We start from the raw sequence: 20,663 nt of genomic DNA on the forward strand, positions 1-20,663 counted from the left end.
ATAGAGATCCAAATAGAGATTCGCCCAGATATAACAGCAGCAGACGACGAGGTAGAGGATATATGTTTAACCCCTCTCGAGACTCTAAAAAACCTCAATGACTGGCGGACCAGGTGGGCGGTAGGCTTCTGGCCTTCTACCCAGCCTGGTTGAAGATCACCAATAGTCCGTGGATTCTCAGTATCATTAAAGAGGGTCTAAAATTCCAGTTCCATCATATACCTCAGGACAAATTTAAATTAACTCCTATCCGTTCTTCTCCCGCAGAACAATTGGCATTGGAGTCAGAGGTCCAAGATCTCCAACAAAAGGGGGTTCTGATTAAACTACCCACGGAAGAACGAGGTAAGGGGTTTTATTCCCCTTTATTCCTGATAAAAAAGCCTGATGGGTCATATCGTACCATCATCAATCTTAAAGGCCTGAATGAATTCTTGCTGATCCCATCCTTTAAAATGGAATCTGTGAAAACAGCAATAAAACTTCTTTTTCACAATTGCTTCATGGTCGTCTTAGATCTGAAAGACGCCTATTACCATGTCCCAATACATGTAAATCATCAGCGCTTTCTCAGGGTGGCGGTTTCTCTTGCCGGCACAGTAGAGCACTTTCAATATCGGGCACTCCCTTTTGGTGTTGCAGTTGCACCCCGGGTTTTCACTAAGATCATGGTAGAGGTTATGGCACATCTTCACGAACAAAACGTACTAATAATTCCCTACCTAGATGATTTATTGATTGTGGGACCTTCAGAATCGCACTGTAAAGACCAGTTGGAAAAGGTGATAGCAGCATTACATAACTTAGGATGGGTTATTAATCTCAGGAAATCGCGTCTTCAGCCCTTAACATCTCAGGAGTTTTTGGGTCTTATTATAGATTCGGGTCAGCAGGAATGTCGCCTGCCAGACTCAAAAGTGGACAGTATTCACCGGCTGGTCACCAGAGCAATTAATAATCCCGTAGTCTCCTTATGAGGAGCAATGTCACTTTTGGGTTCTCTTACTTCTTGTTTTCCGGCAGTGCTCTGGGCGCAGTTTCACTCGAGGTCTCTGCAGTGGGATGTTCTACATAATTTTCGTCGGCTGGACGCTAACCTCGAAAACAAATTTTCACTCTGAGACCACTAATTCACTAATTTGGTGGACACACATTCCAAATCTTCGTAGAGGGGTACCCTGGTCAAATCGAATAACGCGAGTAATTACAACTGATGCTAGCCCCACGGGTTGGGGGGGCTCACTGGGAAGATAATTGCATGCAGGGTTTGTGGTCCCAGTCTGAACGAGCCACATCCTCCAATCTAAAAGAATTGTTGGCGGTAGAACGTGCTTTAAATGGGTTCCTTATACCTCTACAGGGTAGACATGTCAGACTACTCTCTGACAACCAGGTGACCGTTGCCTATATTAACCACCAAGGAGGTACGCGGTCTAGGTCGTTAATGGACGTTGCGAATCGTATTTTTCAGATGGCCGAGAATCACCTACTCTCCCTTACGGCTCTTTATATAAAGGGAGAATTAAATACCATGGCCGATTATTTAAGCCGCAACGAACTCAACAAGGGGACTGGTCTCTAAAACCGGCTGTCTTCAATCAGATCGTACATTTGTGGGGATGTCCAGAAATAGATCTCTTAGCCAGTCGAGGAAACAGAAAACTACATCAATTCTGTTCCCTAAGTCCAAGGGACAACCCGTATGCAGTCGACGCTCTCTCAATCTCCTGGAACTTCAGTCTCGCCTATGCCTTTCCCCCTCTAAATCTAATTCCCATAGGTCTGAGGAAAATTCGGGAAGACAGGGCCCGAGTGATACTGATAGCCCCGTTTTGGCCCAGAAGGTCGTGGTTCCCATGGCTAAGAAACATGTCCATTTCCCAACCATGGATCCTCCCAGCAATACCAGACCTCCTCTCCCAGGGTCCAGTCCTGCATCCACGAGTAACCAACTTACACCTAACAGCGTGGAATTTGAGAGGTCACTTCTAAAAGGGAAGGGATTTTCTCAAAATCTCATAAATACACTCCTTAAGAGTAGGAAATCCTCCACGACAAACATCTATGTCAGGGTTTGGAGAAGATTCCTATCGAGTTCAGGGGCACAAATTGATCAAAGACCTGATATTACGCAGATCTTAGAATTTTTACAAAAAGGCCTAGAGATGGGCTTAGCCACCAGTACCCTCAGAGTTCAGGTTTCAGCCCTGGGGGCGCTATATAATTCTAACTTGGCCAGTAATCACTGGATATCTAGATTCTTCAAAGCGGTCCCCAGATCCAGGCCGGTTATTAAACAAAAAATAGTCCCATGGGACCTAAATCTTGTGCTCTCAGCTCTAACACAAGCCCCGTTCGAGCCTATTGATACTGTCCCAATCAAAATCCTGTCGGTCAAAACGGCCCTATTAGTTGCCCTCACATCCGCGAGAAGGGTTAGTGATCTGCAAGCATTGTCTAGGCATCCTCCATATATGCAGTTTAGGGAAGATAGTGTTTATGAGACCTGACCCCCTTTATCTTCCAAAAGTTGCTTCAAAATTTCATAGATCCCAAGAGGTGGTCCTGCCTTCTTTGTGTTCTAATCCCTCTAATGATAAGGAACATAGATTTCATTGTTTAGACGTACGAAGGTGTCTTCTCAAATACATTTCAGTAACAGACACCTGGAAAAAAGATCACTCCTTATTTTTATCCTACCAGGGAGTTAGGAAAGGGCTTAGGGTATCAAAAAATACACTAGCCAGATGGATTAGGTAGCCACATCCTGGGCTGAGAGAGCAGAGGTGTCGATTGAAGACATTTGTAAGGCGGCCTCATGGTCTTCTCCATCTACCTTTCTTAAGCACTATAGATTAGATCTAGGTGGCTCCTCCGACCTCACGTTTGGGAGAAGGGTGCTGGAGGCAGTAGTCCCTCCCTAGTCACTTTTTCACTTCTCTGAAAGTCTCTCGTTGTGCTGTCATGGCGACTGAATAAATACGTACGCTACTTACCTGGTAGCGGTGTTTTTTCAGGAGCCATGACAGCACCCTTATATTCCCTACCCTCTTTGCTTATGGGGATCGACACTTCCTTTAGTTAATTCCTAAGTTTATTCACTGGGTGAATTGTACCATATTTTAATATTGTTATGTGCTACTAGCCTACAAGGTCCTTTCATACTCTGTAAACCAACTGGCGGGGGAGTGAGGTGCCGCCCTTTTGTGTCTGAGGTTTCCTGTCCCTGAAGGGCGGATCCCCTCTCTCGTTGTGCTGTCATGGCTCCTGAAAAAACACCGCTACCAGGTAAGTAGCGTACATATTTTAAAGAGGACCCATCACTTGCCATTAATGTTGATTATTTATTCATTGTTACTTGTGTAAATACCATTTTCTCCTGATTTTTGCGCTGTTAATGTTCGTTTTTGTTTTTTTTTTGTTTTCACACCTCCTCTTTTCTGAAATATGGCCGCCATGTATTTAAATCTAGTCTTTTTATCCAACTGGGTGTGGTCATAAGTACTCCCGCATAATGTGGCTGACCACACTCGATTACCTCTCAAGTCTAGATTTTTCTACCAGGAATGGAGAGATGCAGGAACAAAACAGAAACCATGGAGAATTCGTTAGAACAACGGCATTTACAACAGGTGGAGGGGGGATAAATAATATGGTGAGAGCCCGGTCCTCTATAATCATGTGCCAACTGTAAAACTGTTTATGAAGACAGAATTAAGCTTCAAAAGGACAGTATTTTGTACAGGTTTTTTTTAAATTCTTTTCATTTATTAGCTCATCCGGTGGCCAATGCTTAACTACATATTTCATCTATGGGAGATGGCCAAGCACAGCGCTTAGTTTTCTACAGCAGTCCTAAGAGATTTTTTGCTAAAAGTCAACTTCAAGAAAACTCTACTTACTCTCAGATGTAGGGGTAATCTGCAGGTAAATGGTGTTTAAATCCCGATTAGCCCAATCACTGGAGGCTACAGGAAAAAAAATATTCTCCCATTACCCGCTCTCTTCCAGTCATTGGGGGCGGTGCAGGGGGCTGTAAGAATCACTTAACAGTGAGCATGTTAATATGGTCCTACTCGCTGGCAATTTAATAGGCTGCTGTGCACATGTGCTGCGGAGCAGGATGTCTAACTGTGCCAGGTAGTGATTACAGCACACTTGCTGTATAGTTAGGCCTCTTTCACACTTGCGTCGTTTTAGATCCGTCGCAATGCGTTGTTGCAAATGTGCCCGCAGGATGCGTTTTTTGCCCTTAGACTTGTATTGCCGACGGATCGCGACGTATGGCCATACGTCGCGTCCGTCGTGCACTGGATGCGTCGTGTTTTGGCGGACCGTCGTCACGAAAAACGTTCAATGTAACGTTTTTTCATACGTCGCATCCGCCATTTCCTACCGTGCATGCGCGGCCGGAACTCTGCCCCGGGACTTAGAATGGGCAGCGGATGCGTTGAAAAACTGCATCCGCTGCCCACGTTGTGCCGAATTTTCACAACGTACGTCGCGCCGACGCATTGTGACGGCCACGTACTGACGCAAGTGTGAAAGTAGCCTTAGAGGTTTTTTTTATAGCCCCTGCACCGCCCCGATGACTGGAAGCAAGTGGCTGCAGGGAGAATATATAACACCATTTTCTACCTGTAGCTGCACTTCAAAGCAGTCAGGCATAATTAAATCCCTATTTACTTGCAGATTTACACGGTATCTGCCAGAACATTGCATTTTTGTATGTGACCTGTTTACTTTAAATATTCCCACTTCTCTTCTGAAATCCCCCGAGATGCCGATTGTGATTTGTCATGTGACAGCTGTAGCATAATTGTATTCCAGTTTCTCATTTCTGGTAAATCCCATCGGTGCGGAGAAGCTATCACTTAGCTTATATCACATTGCAGATCACAAGATTGTTGGCTGCTAATTTTAAGCTTTGCTAGAAAGCAGCTGTTGCTGAATTTTTGAATGGGGTGTCGGTGATCTCTCCACAATGCTCTGATCTTATGACATCTTATATGAAGCATAACTTGAGAATCCGGTAACTCTAGTTTTACTTTGTGGTTCCTTAAGAGGGTTCTTTTAGTTTGGCTTTGTCAAATACTTAAACAATTATTATATACTGTTAAAGAGGTATTCTTATAAAACTTGTCAATTTCAAGAAGCTACAAAACCTTAAAGGGGTTGTCCAGGTTCAGGGCTCAAGTTTGCAGTCACTCTGTGACTGCAGACGTGTGAATTCTGACAACTCGCACACTGCGCACTGTCAGGATTCTTTGTGGCGGCGCCAGGAGCAGGCGAACATGCAACCACAAGTATGCTATTTGTATTGACTGCATGTATTCAAATGTCACCTTGGCAGTCTGAGGCAAGGCTTGTAGTGCTTACAAGTAGTGATGAGCGAGTGTACTTGTTGCTCGGGTTTTCCAGAGCACGCTCGGGTGACCTCCGAGTATTTTTTTAGTGCTCGGAGATTTAGTTTTCATCGTGGCAGCTGAATGATTTACAGCTATTAGCCAGGCTGAGTACATGTGGGGGTTGCCTGGTTGCTAGGGAATCCCCACATGTACTCAGCCTGGCTAGTAGCTGTAAATCATTCAGCTGCTGCGATGAAAACTAAATCTTCGAGCAGTCATAAATACTCGGAGGTCACCCGAGCGTGCTGGGGAAAACCCAAGCAACGAGTACACTCGCTCATCACCACTTACAAGCTCTTTCCTATAGAGCTTGCAAGTGCTGCTGTGAAGCTGACTTAGTTCATCGATTTTTCAGTACCCCGACAGTGCTGCGGAGGCAAAGCTAAGTCTGCGTACCTGCATAATTGGGGCCAGCGTAACATCGGTGGGGGCAGGTGAGTGGGTGCTCCCCTTTTAACTTGAGACAATCCCGTTAAGGGACAAGTGGCCAGGAATGCGGTGTGTTCCCGCTTGATTGACTGTTCAGACCTGCAGCATTGTCACACTGCGCTCGCCGATGCTGCAAGCAGCCTCCAACGTTGCAGCCAGTTTCACCCAAATGATTCTAAGCGCTGTGCTCCTTGCTTAGGAGACGAGCAGTAAGTAATAAAATTCCTTTCTATTTGTTAATTGAAAGTAATTTCAATAACAAATATTTGGTAACTTTGCTTGTTTTTAACACGCACGTCACAATTTTAAATGTTTAGGAGGGTGAGAATAACCCTTTAAAAATTGGCTCCAGAAACCATGCCCTTTGAGGATTTGAGAACCCCCACTCTCAGACTAAGACAGACAGACATGACCATTAAAACATGTGTTAAAAAATTATTACATAATGTATCGGAGAACTGTTTATTTGATCCCATTTCTTCTCGCTTGATTCCATATTTTGATGTTGCAGGTTGTTTGCGCTCATTCCAGTGTTTTATTACCACTTTACCCTCTGCGGGCAGCTGTCTGCCTGCTGCACTGACAGGAGAACATCCTTCTCCTACTGGCGTATATACAATGATCATCTATGGCTTCTTGGCCTGTGCTAGATCGTAGTACTCTACAATCTATCCTGATTCACTGTAAAAAAAACTAAACAAAAAAAAAACCACTAGGAAATTCCCCATCCATCCCATAGTTCTGGCAATCCAATGTGTGTACCGTGGAGAAAGGCAAACATCCCCTGAAAGATGTGGTGATCTGCTGGAAACCCTATTTGAATAACCTGCCCCAATCACTGGATCTCATAAGTAGTGCTATTCATCAATCCATATCAGCAATGCATATTTGCCAAAAGCAGATTTAATTCTAGTAGGAAAAACACTCCCAAAAGTATGGTTTTCGGCTTTGACACACAACTTATGACCCTATGTTATTTATGTGGTAGCTGCAATGGTGGCCATATTGGTTAGCACTCCGTGACACATTTGTCTTTTATCGTTAAGCATCTCATACTGCATCCAAGTCCTCTGGACTTTGCACGTCGGCTCTAGAAGCCGATGATCATTTGTCAAAATCTGAATTTGGCAGCTTCCTCCCTTGCAGTACATGGAGCTGGGACTGCTCGTACTCGTGCACCAAACCCACACATCTGGGACTGGAAAATGAAAATCTGTTTAGTAAACCACAAGCTTAAGACCTAACGTGCACAAAGAATCTACCTGCTTGTATCTGTCTCGTGACTGCATGGTTTCCTTTTTGTGTTCTTATAAAGCAAAGGGAATTCCTGACTCTGGTCTGAGCCAAGTCTACATGACACTGGGTGGCCTTACATAATAGTCAAACGTGAATTAAAATGATCAAGTTTGGCCAAGATAATTGTTGGCTGAAATGTATTATCGAATTCTTATTTTAACGATCATGATCTGGAATGAAATCGGCTGTGCTTTTAAAAATTTTTTTTTTTTAATTATTTTGTCACTCTACGAAAGTGCTTTTTCTAAAGGAACATTCCCAGAAAGTTTCCCAAGAGATAATTTGTCCTACACATGGTGTCATTGAACATGTATGGCCAACTAGATCAACTGTAGCCACAGGAGTAATGCGAGAACTTTGGTAGAACCCTTATCTGGTGTCGACATTTGTACTCTGTAGTGGCTGGACCAGGGTGGGGTAAACTTCCTAGTCGAGAGTGGTTTCTAAAGGGTGTGGGCAGGTGGGGCATTTGCCCAGAGCGCAGTTTAGTTGGGATGCCTGATGTGGCTGTCCAAAGTGTTTCCCCGGCTGCTGCATTTTGCCGTTCCCCCAGACAGGTAGTTGGCCATCTGAGCATACTGACAGCCGGCTCAGTGAAGGTCCTGCGCACCACCTCCCAGTGATCAGTTGTACTTGCTGACCTAGTCTAACTCTTGAATGCCAGCACCCTGGGCACTTCTGTCGTTAACAAATTTCCTGTGATATCCACAGTGTGACGTTCTGGGGCCTCATAACCACCAGAGGTGCCCATCATGCCATCCCGATATCTTCTCTCACGTAATCTCCGGTCCTCCCAAGACCTCCTTCTCTCCTCCACACTTATTTTCTCCTCACCCAACCGCCTCCAAGACTTCTCCTGAATATCCCCCATCCTCTGGAATTCTTTGCCCCAACACGTCTATCAACCACATTCAGATCCTTCAGATGGAACCTGAAAACCCACCTCTTCAGGAAAGCCTACAGCCTGCACTGACCTCGCTGTCTACTCACCACTACCGATGCTACTGCCTCACCAACACCGGAGCTCCTGCATCCCTCGACCTACTGTCTCCTTCCCCACCATCCTGTGGAATGTAAGCCCGCAAGGGCAGGGTCCTCGCCCCTCAGTATCAGTGTATCAAAGTTAGTTTGCTTACTGTAAGTGATATCTGTAACTTGTATGTAACCCCCTCTCATGTACAGCACCATGTAATCAATGGAGATATATATATATATATATATATATATATATATATATATATATATATATATATATATATATATATATATATATATATATATATATATTAATAATAAAGCCGGAATTCAAGTGCTGGCTGAGGACCTTTTACAGGACCCTGGGCTGACTTTCACATTGGTTCTTCATGTCGGCTCGAGTGAATCTTTGCTTATCTCTTGTTGCCACCAGTATCCAGTATAGACTAAAAGGTGTTTGGTTGCCTCAGGGTAACGATCCTTCACTTAGGGTATGTGCCCACGTTCAGGAAACGCTGCGTTTTTGATGCAGCGTTGAGCCGCAGCGTCAAAAACGCAGCGTCCAGATGTTGCAGCATAGTGGAGGGGATTTAATGAAATCCCGTCTCCACTGTGCATTAAAAAACGCATGCGTTTTTCCCGCAAAAACGTACATGCGTTGCGTTTTTTCAGAACGCAGCATGTTGCTACAATGAGCAAAACACGCAGGAACACCGCAGGTGACCTGCCAGTGACCTCAGGTGCATTTTTGGTCAGGATTTTACCTGCATAAAATCCTGACCAAAGCCTGAAGCAAATCTGAACGTGGACACATACCCTTATTGGTCCCTTATTCAACAAACAACCTCCTTCTGTCTAATTTGTAGAACCACTTTGACTCCAATAAAAAAAAAAAAAAAAAAAAGAAAAAAAAAAAGTGATCTGCCAATAGAGTGCAGTAAGGTGGAATTTCAGACTCCTTTTATTTGTGTTGTCATATTTACAAAGTATACATTGTCATTTATAGATGTTTGCAGATGGGGAGGGAACAGCTGATGACCTGCATTTATCCCGACCAACAGGGAAGCTACAGGGAAATGTATCTGTAGGAAACAGGCGATTGTAACAGTTGTACAGTGTGCCTGCCTGAAGAAGGTCAATGATGGGGTTGTACCCAATTAATTATTCCAGTTCCCTATCTCCATTTTGCTTTTATTTCCAGTTTGGTATGTTTCACTTTTTCATTTGTGCTGAAATTGTCGCTTTTTTTTTTTTTTTCTTTTTTTTTAATATAGCCTTTTGTGTTCACTTTTTTCTTTCCTTTCCTTTCCTTTCCTTTCCTTTCCTTTCCTTTCCTTTCCTTTCCTTTCCTTTCCTTTCCTTTCCTTTCCTTTCTTCGCCGTTCGCCATTGTGGGCAGATTTTAGGGTCTCCATATGTTTTCACTTGACTCATCATTTGTGACTTGCTCAGCCCTTGTGCCCTTTTGAAACCGGTCAACTTTTTGGTCTAAAAAGTAGTAAAAAGTGTTAGATGAAAATAAAGACTGGGTTCGACTTTGTCTGAAAACTCATGAACTGCTGCGATGCTCTGCGCTTGCCCTGGATTCACAGGACTAAGGCTACTTTCACACTAGCGTCGTGCACTGCACGTGCAGTGCTTGCAGGATGCATTTTTTCTCCATAGACTTTTATTAGCGACGGTTGCGTCGGACCGTCGCCACCAAAAAACGTTGCTTGTAACGTTTTTTTGGTGCGTCGTCTGCAGCATTTCCGACCGCGCATGCGCGGCTGGAACTCCGCCCCCGCCTCCCCGCACCTCACAATGGGGCAGCGGATGCGTTGGAAAACTGCATCCGCTGCCCCCGTTGTGCGGCGCATTCACAGCTAGCGTCGGTGCGCCGCAACGTCGCATAGCGACGTGCAGTGCACGACGCTAGTGTGAAAGTAGCCTAAGGAGAAGCCGAGAGCAGCGCTGAGATGGTCAGGCACACCCAGAGGGGCGTCATTGCAGTAACTGAAGCCAGACTAATCTGTGTGAGGAGGACTTTCCCCGGACTAGTCTTGCATAACGTGCATATCCGAGCAGCGCTGTAAAACTTGATTTTGCACAATTACCGTATACTGTTTACTTCTGTATGGAATGTAAAAGCATTATTTAATGCAGGAATAAGGTTCTAAAATGTAATGGTAGTGATGTAAAAGCACTGGAAGACCTGACCGATTCCCTTTAAGCAACAAAACCCATCTTTAATGTGAACCTGTCAGCAGTCTTGGCCGATATAAGATACGGCCATCACCTTTCAGGGCTTATCTATAGCATTCTATAATGCTGTATATCTGCACCCAACCCGACCTGCAAGAGAAGAAAAATAACTTGGTGCGGTCCGATGGGCGTCACTCTTCTTAGTCCGGCGCCTCCCATCTTTTTACAATCCCCGTCCTCCTGCTTGCTTCGTGTGGATGATGCGTCCCTTCGTCATCCAGTCTCCTCAGAACAGCGCTCCTGGGCAGGCGTACATCACTGCCCTGTCGAGGGAAGAGCAAAGTACTGTAGTGCCGTGTGCGCCGGGGCTCTTTGACCTTTCCCAGCACCTGCACACTGCAGTACTTTGCTCTGCCCTCGACAGGGCAGAGAAGTACGCATGCGCAGAAGCGTGGTGCTGAGGAGACTTGTCATCCACATGAAGCAAGCAGGAGGGTGGCATCACAAGAAGAAGGGAGGCATCGGACCGGACCGCCCTGCAGGTGGGTATAATAAGTTGTTTTTCTTCTTTTGCAGATAGGGCTGGGGGTAGAGATACAGCATTATAGAATGCCCTGAAAGATGATGGCCATATCCAGAGGTGTCAAACTGCATTCCTCGAGGGCCGCCAACAGGTCATGTTTTCAGGATTTCCTTAGCATTCCACAAGGTGCTGGAATCATTCTGTGCAGGTGATTAAATTATCACCTGTGCAATACAAGGAAATCCTGAAAACATGACCTGTTGGCGGCCCTCGAGGAATGCAGTTTGACACCTCTGGCCATATCTCTTATTGGCCAAACTTGGTGACAGGTTCCCTTTAAATGCACTCATGTTGCACCGTTATTTCCTGTCCTAGTTCTAATGGGGCCATGCTGAAGGCGCATTTATACAGCTCCACGTTAGAGTTGTCTTCGGTGAGCTCCCCCTAGTGGTGACTGCAGGGTGCTATTACATTTTCAGCTAACTGTCAAGCTGTGCAGTATAAAGCAGAGGCTTTGGAGTTCTGTGTCTGTAGCGCCTACAAATGTATTGTTTATTGTGAAGAAAAGTAAGGTAGGTTTTTTCATTTGAGTAGGCTTTCGAAACAAACAAGTTAGTAATAAGTTGCATTGACTCCTGTGCTTGTGTGTCTTGCATGGTAGAGTTAGTGGTACAGCGCATGTAATTTATGGCCATTTTCCCAAGTGCTTCCCGGCACATTGCTTCTTCTAAATATTAGCTCTGCTGAGAAAGGCCTGTTATACAGTAGCTGACAGAAATGTCCTCAGTGTTTCTCATGTATCCTGGACATGTTCTGCCTTTCCGCGCTGTCGGCGGTGTGGTGTTAATGATCATCAGGGGAAATGTTTCAGAATGTCATGTATCAGCGATGCCTCCGTGGCACGAAGCCGGCGCCATGCCTTGTACTGTTTATTGCACAAAGTCTGGTGAATATCAGGATTGATAATAACACCATGGCTGCACAGACCAAGCGATCGTGTTGCCATTGGCGTCTGGGAGACAAATATACAGTAGACATACCGGTGGTGAACTGAAGCTTCACGCCAATAACGTTTTCTAAGGATTGGAGATTGTGGATGTTTAAACTACACGTAAAGGAAAAGAAAAATGGCGTTTATTGCAGGACAATTTTGGCTTTCTTTTCTGTTTACTTTTTAGATGATTTGTTATCTTGAGAAAAGTATTTATTACAAAAATCTGACCCGGACGTAGTTGGCGCCATATCTGCCCTCCGCTAAAAGCCAGTTCAGTTTGGATAAAAACATTACTCTGTATCCCAGGCTATGGCGTCTACAATGCTCTTCTCGACACCCATGTTAAGTCTGGGCTATAACATGACTTGCGACACAGGTTCGTTCGTTTCTGCGGCTACAAGGCAGCGCAATACATGTGGAAGGGGTCACAATGCAGTTCCGAGAGTACTAGGACAAGAAAGTCACAATAAGTCAGACCTTGACGGATTTTTTTTTTTTTTTTTTTGTGACTTCAGGTTCATCTCTATTGTGCTTCAGTGTAGGGCGTCCCCCTGATCTTTTGTCGTGTGACACCTGTCGCAGCCGGAGTCGCTGTGTAGCCCTAGACTAAAGGAAGAAGATGTTTTGGTAAAGTTTCTGCTGTCATCGGAGGCTCAGTTTGGGGCCTTCCTCAGCCGTCCAGGTAGACTTCAAACAACGGTGCATGACAATCCCTATACTAAATTAATAGGGTTTTCTGGGTGCCGGTGACATCAATCATGTGACAGATCCTGATTAACTTTACGGTATAAATGGTTACTACAGCGCCAGTGTAAACAGCTTTAAAACGAATCTGCAATAAGGTTCACGCTTTATAATCTTAGGGCTGTGGGGACATAGACCCCCGAGGTTGTGTGCACATGTTGAGTTAATGGACGCAGAAATTTCTGTATAATTTCTGCAAAAAAAAGTGTTTTTTTTTTTTTTTGTTTTTGCCCTGTGTTTTTGGTTGACTCAAGTGAACTCAATGGTGAAAAACGCTCGCAAAAAAAAAACCGCACAGAGAAGTGACATGCTGCAAGATTATTTTCTGCACCAAATCTGCAAGTCAAAAATACTCGACGTGCGCAATTGTGCATGACACTTCAGGTTTCTCATTCACTTTTCTGGCATCAGGGTTTGTTTCAGGTTTTGTTAACAAATCCGCGTGGCTAATTCCAGCACTGTATCACTTACTAGGCTGCTTTCTATTGTTTTAATAAAATTGCTGTTTCAAATACTGAAGATCAGCTAGCCCGATCAGTGTGTACCCGGCCGCACCTTTCATCGGGCACCTTCTGTGACTACACTGTGCATAGACACAAGGCTGCCAATCAGTAGCGTATGGACTAGTCAGATCTCATCACTGAGAAGAGCTGCAGCAGATAAACACCATGTTTTATCAAAACTACAGGAGCCCAGTACATGACACTGCTGGAGTCTGATCTCTATCCTGACTGTATTGAGTGTCAACCTTCTAATTCTGTCATCTGTCTGGGGAGCGTTGGAAGACCCCAATACACATCAGATGATTTCTCTGAACTGTCCACTTCTTCAGGATTGGAGGACTCTAATCTAAGGTGTATGGGACCTTCAGGCCGTTTGCCCCTATTAACCAAACAGATTGTGCAGAAGTGGAGTTAAGGAGATGGACGGCTCTAATCCACAGGATACAATGAATACATACATGCCCAGCCGTTAATTTCCCCAGGTGATCATTGGGTGACCCATGAGCTGACCCTACACCCACTAGACTAGATTCCTGACACATTGTGTCTCGGCTGGAAGGAGCAGACAACTACACTTGTCATTACAAAATGTACTTTGCCAGCCCAAATGTACACATTTTCCACTATGGATTTACAGCAGTTTTTATTGTGAGCAATTCAAAGAGTTAAATCTGTAGGAAAAAAACGGTCATGCTGTAGATTATACTTGGCAGCACAGATCGGAAGATTTTTCCCACAGTGTGAGAAGGCTTCAGTAAAACAGAATGTGAATATCCTGCCGAGCAAATCAGGATAATGATCAGCATATCCACAACGTGTGAACATTCCCTTAGAGTATGATCATATATTGCATTTTTTTAGCTTTTTTTTTTTTTTTTTTTCTGCATGCAAAACCTCCTCCTTTAGCAGTAAGGAAGCTGCTTACAAAAAGCAGAATTTGCTGCTTTTTTTGGTGCAAATTACATGCCATTTGTCTAAAGTACATATTTACTGTAGTTTTGTTGAGCAAAAATGCATAGTGGTTTTTTTTTTTTTTTTTTGTTTGTTTTTTCAGCATTTTTTGGGAGGTGGGAATGGTGAAAATTAATGCTGTATATTTATGAATCACTGCAGAAAAAATGTCTGTGACATTTATGAAATCTTATTACTTTTGCTGGTACTGTAAAAGGCAGCTTTTTAATTTGCAGTAAAAAATGCTGCAAAAACGCAACAAGTGAACATAGCCTTAGTATGTCAGTAGATCAGCCAAATAATATCGAGGGTCACATGTACATGTTTGTTTGTTTGGTTTTGTGGAATAGACAATTTATATTAATGTCCAAAAATTATCTGTTGAGGTACCCCTTTTATTATTATTGTGGTTCATATGGGTTCAGTTATGTGTTCATTTTTAGAATGGATAAAGAAGTCTGCATATACAACCCTCCGCCCTCCCATTCTAAAAAAACACGAGACTGACCTCACTGGGGTCCGTCTTTTCTTTTAGATTAGTTATACAATGGATTATTTTTGGACATTAATTCTGTTTATCTGTTCTGTAGTGCAGCTGGATTGGTGCAGTGCAACAGATAGGCAGGGTCCGCACGAGTTCAAGTCAAATGTCTTTAATGTCCAAAGAAACTCACAAATGGAAAGCAAAATGGTATCTTCAGGTTAGCAGCTGGGGCGTCAAGACAGTCTGTATGCGAGACCTTTTGCCGTGGGTGACTGCACCGCCGTCACACTCAGGGGTGCCAGGCGGTTTTGCTTCCCTTTTGCTCTGTGTTACTTCACACGAGCCGGATGTTGCAGAGCCACCTGCTCTGCAGTTTGCAAACCAAGACTGAAACACCCAACCCTTGGCTGCAGGGTTTTTAAATGGAATCTGTGGCCATGGGCCCCTTGTAAGACCCGGCTGGAGGGAGCTAACCGCCCCACTACCATCCTTTTACTCCAAAAGTAAAAGACCTTAAAGGGAACCGGTCACCCCCAAAATCGAAGATGAGCTAAGCCCACCAGCATCAGGGGCTTAGCTACAGCATTCTGTAATGCTGTAGATAAGCCCCCGATGTATCCTGAAAGATGAGAAAAAGAGGTTAGATTATACTCACCCAGGGGCGGTCCCTGGCTGCTGAGCTGCTGAAATTGTAACAGCAGGTTGAAGATTAATTTCTTTTTTTTTTCTTCCAAAAGCAGCCTGCAAAGTTTCGAAGTTTCGAAAGCAGCTGTGTAACAATATAGGAAATACCATATGGAAGTTTACCATTGACATGGAAGTGAGCATTGTTTTTTAATGCACTACTGTAATTGGTAGCCTATGAAGGTTTACCACGAGTTATTATAAAATATGTGGTCGTTCTTCTGTCATTATTTACCGGATTCTTATTTGTACCTTGTGTTACATATTCCTTTTTCTAAAACACAACTTCCTGATGTTTTCACCCTTTGGGTTTTCGTGTTTCCTTCATTTTATTTCCTGTTTATCTGAGCATAACTTTCTGGCTTTGCATGTCCTTAGTGGTTTCACTACAATTCCTGTCCCTGACGCCGATAACACCCCTTTCTCCCTATTTCTGACAGTCTGTCCAGATAAAATGGTCCACAGAAGGGAAAAAAAATTCAAGGTTTATCCTGTTACATTTTTTCCATCGCCCAAAATAATATTCTAATTAAAGTGCTAGTACAATGTACCCATATGTAGCAAGATACAACGGAAGGGCACTTACTAGCAGAGTTCTACATGAATGATGAAGATGTCTAAATTCTTAGAGAAGGAAATATTATTATCTATCTTATTTCAGTAATGTCAGACTTTCTTTACTGGTATTTATTTATTTTATTTATTATTTAATAAATTATAATTAATTATAAATTATAATTATAAATTATATAATTATTTATTTATTATTTTATTTATTTATTGTTTATGCATTAAACAATTTTTTTCAGATCGTGTGGTCTGATTGGAAAACATGATTTGCTCATGGTCTCTTCAGTCACCTGCAGCTGCCTTGTGAATCTGTCAGCGGCATATAGGCTGTCCTTGTAGCAGTCTGCATTCTGCTTTAGGATAGCAAATTCCCTTTATTTCAGAGCAGCGTGCATCTGTGTATGAGTACAATCAGGCGAGCGTATTTTCATCCCGTTGGAATTGCTCGTTCACACGGACCACAGCATGCCCTAGTCCGTCCGTTTTGCAGATCGGTGCTACTATCCGTGGCCAATACAGAGCTGCACACGGACACCGTCGCATCTGCAATGTGTTTATGCGACTGGTCCAGAACTTGTAACGTTCGCATGAGCGTACTCTAAGGGGCGCAACTGCTTTTTATTTTTTTAAGTTTTTTTTTTTTTTTATACATATGAATCCAAGTTATGGTGGCATTGAGTCAAGTAATATAATTTACCAACTCTTCCTCCCCTCCAAAAATAAAAACGTCAACCCTTATTAGAATCTTCAAGTTGATTCTGAGAATAACATTATTTTTTGGGAACTTCTATATATATGCGTCCCCCTTTTTTTTTTTTTTTTTTTTTTTTTTTAAATTTTAATTCACTTCCGAATATCAGTAGCAAATAATTTTCAAGAGATAATTTTGTAGACGTAGGTTTCCCTAAGTCCTAGCAGTGCATGCACAGGTATCTTTTTATTAAGGTCTCAGTTGGCAGGCCCCTACCAGCATTACACAAGTTTAATATTAGAAAACGACCCCCCAAAAAGCTTTATTTTTCAGTACCTTGAATTTTTTTTCTTTATAAATTGGGCTGTCCTGTCACTTTATGCATGATTTTTCCTTCCTTGGCACCGCTACAACCCCCAATTTCATCTACTAACAGACACACCCTGGTGAACCAGAATTCTTTTAATATTTCTTTTTTCTTCCTTCCCCCAACAGCTGGCTTACCTCTGGGCGTTTTAAAGTTGATCACAAAAAAGCCGTATCAAAGAGGTTTTTACTGTAATGACGAGAGCATCAAGTATCCGTTCCATGACAGCACCGTCACCTCCACTGTACTCTACACCGTAGGGTTTACTGTGCCTATATGCTCTGTAAGTAGCCGAATCCGTGGGCAATAGGGGCATCTTTACCCAGACAGTGTCCTAGAATCCATCAGGTTACCGTTATTGAAGAGGCCTAGAGATGGCTATGACTTTATTTGATGTTGCACCCTGAAACCGAACTACTCAAAACCTGATAATTTAAGTTCGGTTGATATTAACCCAGTTTCCGACCCTTGCCTCGTTCTGAATTGTTAGTGTTTGGAAACCTAATATATGGAATTCTTACAATAGCCTGCCTCAGTGTCATGACAGTCCGGTGGGCCCTAGTACAAAATTTTGATCTGGCCCCCCTTCTTCATGTTGGTCAGACGTATGGGCCCTTGCAGCGTTCTAGAGCCTATAAAAACATGCGTGCTTACCTCCCCATGTAGTAATGTCCCCCATCCTTGGCCCTTCCTGTAATAATGTCACCCATTTTGGCCCGTCTGGTAATAATGCCCACCTTCCTGAATTAATGTTTTCCGTCCCTTTCTGTAATAATACCCTCCCCCATCCTATAACAATGATTCCCATCTTGGGCCCCTTCTAGTAATAATGATCCCTGTCCTGGGCCCTTCCTGTAATAATGTCACCCATTTTGGCCCCGTCTGGTAATAATGCCCACATTCCTGAATTAATGTCCTCTGTCCTGTGTCCCTTTCTGTAATAATGCCCTCCCCCATCCTATTACGATGTTTCCCATCTTGGGCCCCTTCTAGTAATAATGGCTCTTGTTCTTTGGCTACCAGTCTCTGGTTGGCCGGCGAGCTCCTTCTGTGTCTACACTGCATAGAAACAAGGCTGCCAATCAGTAGCGTATGGACTAGTCAGATCTCATCACTGAGAAGAGCTGCAGCAGATAATCACCATGTTTTATCAAAACTACAGCAAGAAGCCCAGTACATGACACTGCTGGAGTCTGATCTCTTTTCTGACTGTATGCTGCTTACAAATGTGGCAGCAAAACCTGTAGAGGAAAAGGATTATCATAAGTGTTGCGTTTTCAAACTTCTAATTCTGTCATCTGTCTGGGGAGCGTTGGAAGACCCCAATACACATCAGATGATTTCTCTGAACTGTCCACTTCTTCAGGATTGGAGGACTCTAATCTAAGGTGTATGGGACCTTCAGGCCGTTTGCCCCTATTAACCAAACAGATTGTGCAGAAGTGGAGATAAGGAGATGGATGGCTCAAATTCACAGGATACAATGAATACATACATGCCCAGCCATTAATTTCCCCAGACAATAGTTGGATGACCCATGATGAGCTGACCCTACACCCACTAGACTAGATTCCTGACACATTGTGTCTTGGCTAGAAGGAGAAGACAACTAAACTTGTCATTACAAAATGTACACACTTTCCGCTATGGACTTACAGCAGTTTTTATTGTGAGAAGAAGTCGGCAGCTGACAAAAAAAAAAAAGGTTACTACATTTCAACCAACGTGGGGTCTTTTTCAAGCCTGCTTAAAGGGATTATCCAGGATTTGAAAAAGAAACCTACTTGGCTTCTTGGTGAAACGGTGACCTTGGGTGTATGGAGCTTTGCATCTCTCCTCCGTTCTCCAACAGTCCAGCTGGGTTCCAATACCAGATATGACCTATGGGCAAGGATGGTGATGTTTATGGAACAAAGCAGCCATGTTTGTTCTAAACCTGGATAACCCATTTTTAAGTTGAAAAAATAATAAGTTGAAATGTAGCAACTACAGTAAATATGAAACCTACTTTCTTCTATTGATCTTCGTCTCTGATGTTTTTTTTTCCTTGTGTATTCGTATTTAATATACCGTACTTCATAAACCTTAATTTTTAATGTTTTTTTTTTTTTCACAACCTGTCACTAGCATTTGTATAGATAAAACACCATTACTATTTGGCAAGACTGACCAGCCATAGATCCGATGGTCCTAAGGGCCTCCGGACATTGGAGAGAGAAGGTTCAGGGAGTTAAAATTGAAATGTTCAATCCTTATGTGTTTGGCGGAGATGAGCCACTTCTAGAATGTCTGGTTTTTCTCTTCTTGCTGCGCTGAGGATTCATGTGTACAGCAAAGTAAGGAGAGAGAGCTGTCAAACAAGTATGAGCTGCTTTAGTTCCCAGTAAAAAGAAAGGATGGTGGATTGCTTTGGGCATAATCACAACTGATTCTTCAGGTTTTGAGCAAATTGACAGTATGATGACAATACATTTTTTTTTTTCTGCTTTCTTTATTCTTATTTATATTATGGTTCACATTTACAGATTAGATAGATTGTGGATATATTACAGTAAGTTCAGTTTGGATTGTTAGATGTGGATTTAATAAACATCACGTCACCTACCTAACACACTTATAGAAAATTCAGCAGATGTCATCTATTGTGCCCTAATACTCATCCACAAGAAGAGAAGAGTGATTCAGACTTTGCTTTTGTAGTGATGAAATAAATAACATGAAAAAGGCACCAATTCGTCTGCATTCTTGGCGTGGGCTGAGAGCCCAATCTTGTAGCTTGTCAATAGGTTACTAAACGCCATGACATCACTGACGATTATACGATAATCCACTGTTGTGCTAAACAATTGGTTGTGTGTGAGATGGGAGCCGGTTTGTCCTCCGTACAGTGCCTGGCCAGAATAAATTCTAGGACCTTTCTGCTGCCAGCGTTCACTTATTACCATGTCCTCATTGCAGCTTAAAACAACAACAACAACACCAAAAAATAAATAACATAAAAATACAGCTAGACATTTATACATCCTCATGTTATATATTATCACTATTATTACTTGTCACTTTAACTACTTTGAAGTGTCATACATTTATTGGCCACCTGTTTGCTTCTCTCCTTGCCCTGTCAAAGTGGTATCTTGTGTACAGTGGAGTAGTAACTTTTATTTGCTGACGATGCCACATTAGTTCAGTTATCGGGTGTCTCTGATATTGAAAAGAAGAAAGATGGTGACATCCATTATTGCATTTTCACACGTTTTTCAAATTCACATTCTACTTAATCGCTGCCCCTAAATACTCTGGCCACACTCAACACAACAACCGCCCCTGCTTAGGGCTTGTACAGACAGCTGTATATGTTTTAGTCATTTATATAACGTCATTACTTCCATAGCGCTTTACAAGCATTATCATCCCTGTCCCCGTTGGGGCTCACAATCTAGAATCCCTGTCAGTATGTCTTTGGAATGTGGGAGGAAAGCGGAGTACCAGGAGGAAACCCACGCAAACATGGGGAGGACATACAAACTCAAATACAAAGATGTTGTCCTTGGTGGGATTTGATCCCAGGACCCCAGTGCTGCAAGGCTGCAGTGCTAACCACTGAGCCACCGTGCTGCCTGTGTAACTCTGAAAAGCACTATCCACTATTTTCACAGATACCGCTTGACCCCGTGTTATTCTATGAGGCCATTTTTTTTCAAATGTATTCCTCACCCCCATCCTTCTTCCCCCCCCCCCCCCCCCTTCCCCCCTGTCCCGGACCAGACCGGGTCTATTGGAGAAAAAAATTGCAGTATGCACAAGTTGCTTCCTATTATCGGATCGCACTCAGCCATTAAAGTCTATGGGTCCATTGAATGC

At 43.2% G+C, this 20,663-nt stretch overlaps 1 protein-coding gene across 2 annotated transcripts in view; it reads left to right on the forward strand.

Annotated features, from left to right (window-relative positions):
- Positions 1-20,663, forward strand: part of PLPP1 (phospholipid phosphatase 1) — a 134,195-nt gene that overhangs the window by 43,384 nt on the left and 70,148 nt on the right. Inside the window, exon 2 of one of the 2 annotated variants that reach the window (XM_077285037.1) lies at positions 16,931-17,085. The exons of the other annotated variant lie outside the window; for it this stretch is intronic. Coding sequence (XP_077141152.1) covers positions 16,931-17,085 — 155 coding nt within the window. The remainder of the gene's footprint in view (positions 1-16,930; positions 17,086-20,663) is intronic. 2 annotated transcript variants of the gene reach the window in all.

The sequence above is a fragment of the Ranitomeya variabilis genome, chromosome 1 (genome assembly GCF_051348905.1).
Source record: "Ranitomeya variabilis isolate aRanVar5 chromosome 1, aRanVar5.hap1, whole genome shotgun sequence".
In the NCBI taxonomy this organism is placed as follows: domain Eukaryota; kingdom Metazoa; phylum Chordata; class Amphibia; order Anura; family Dendrobatidae; genus Ranitomeya; species Ranitomeya variabilis.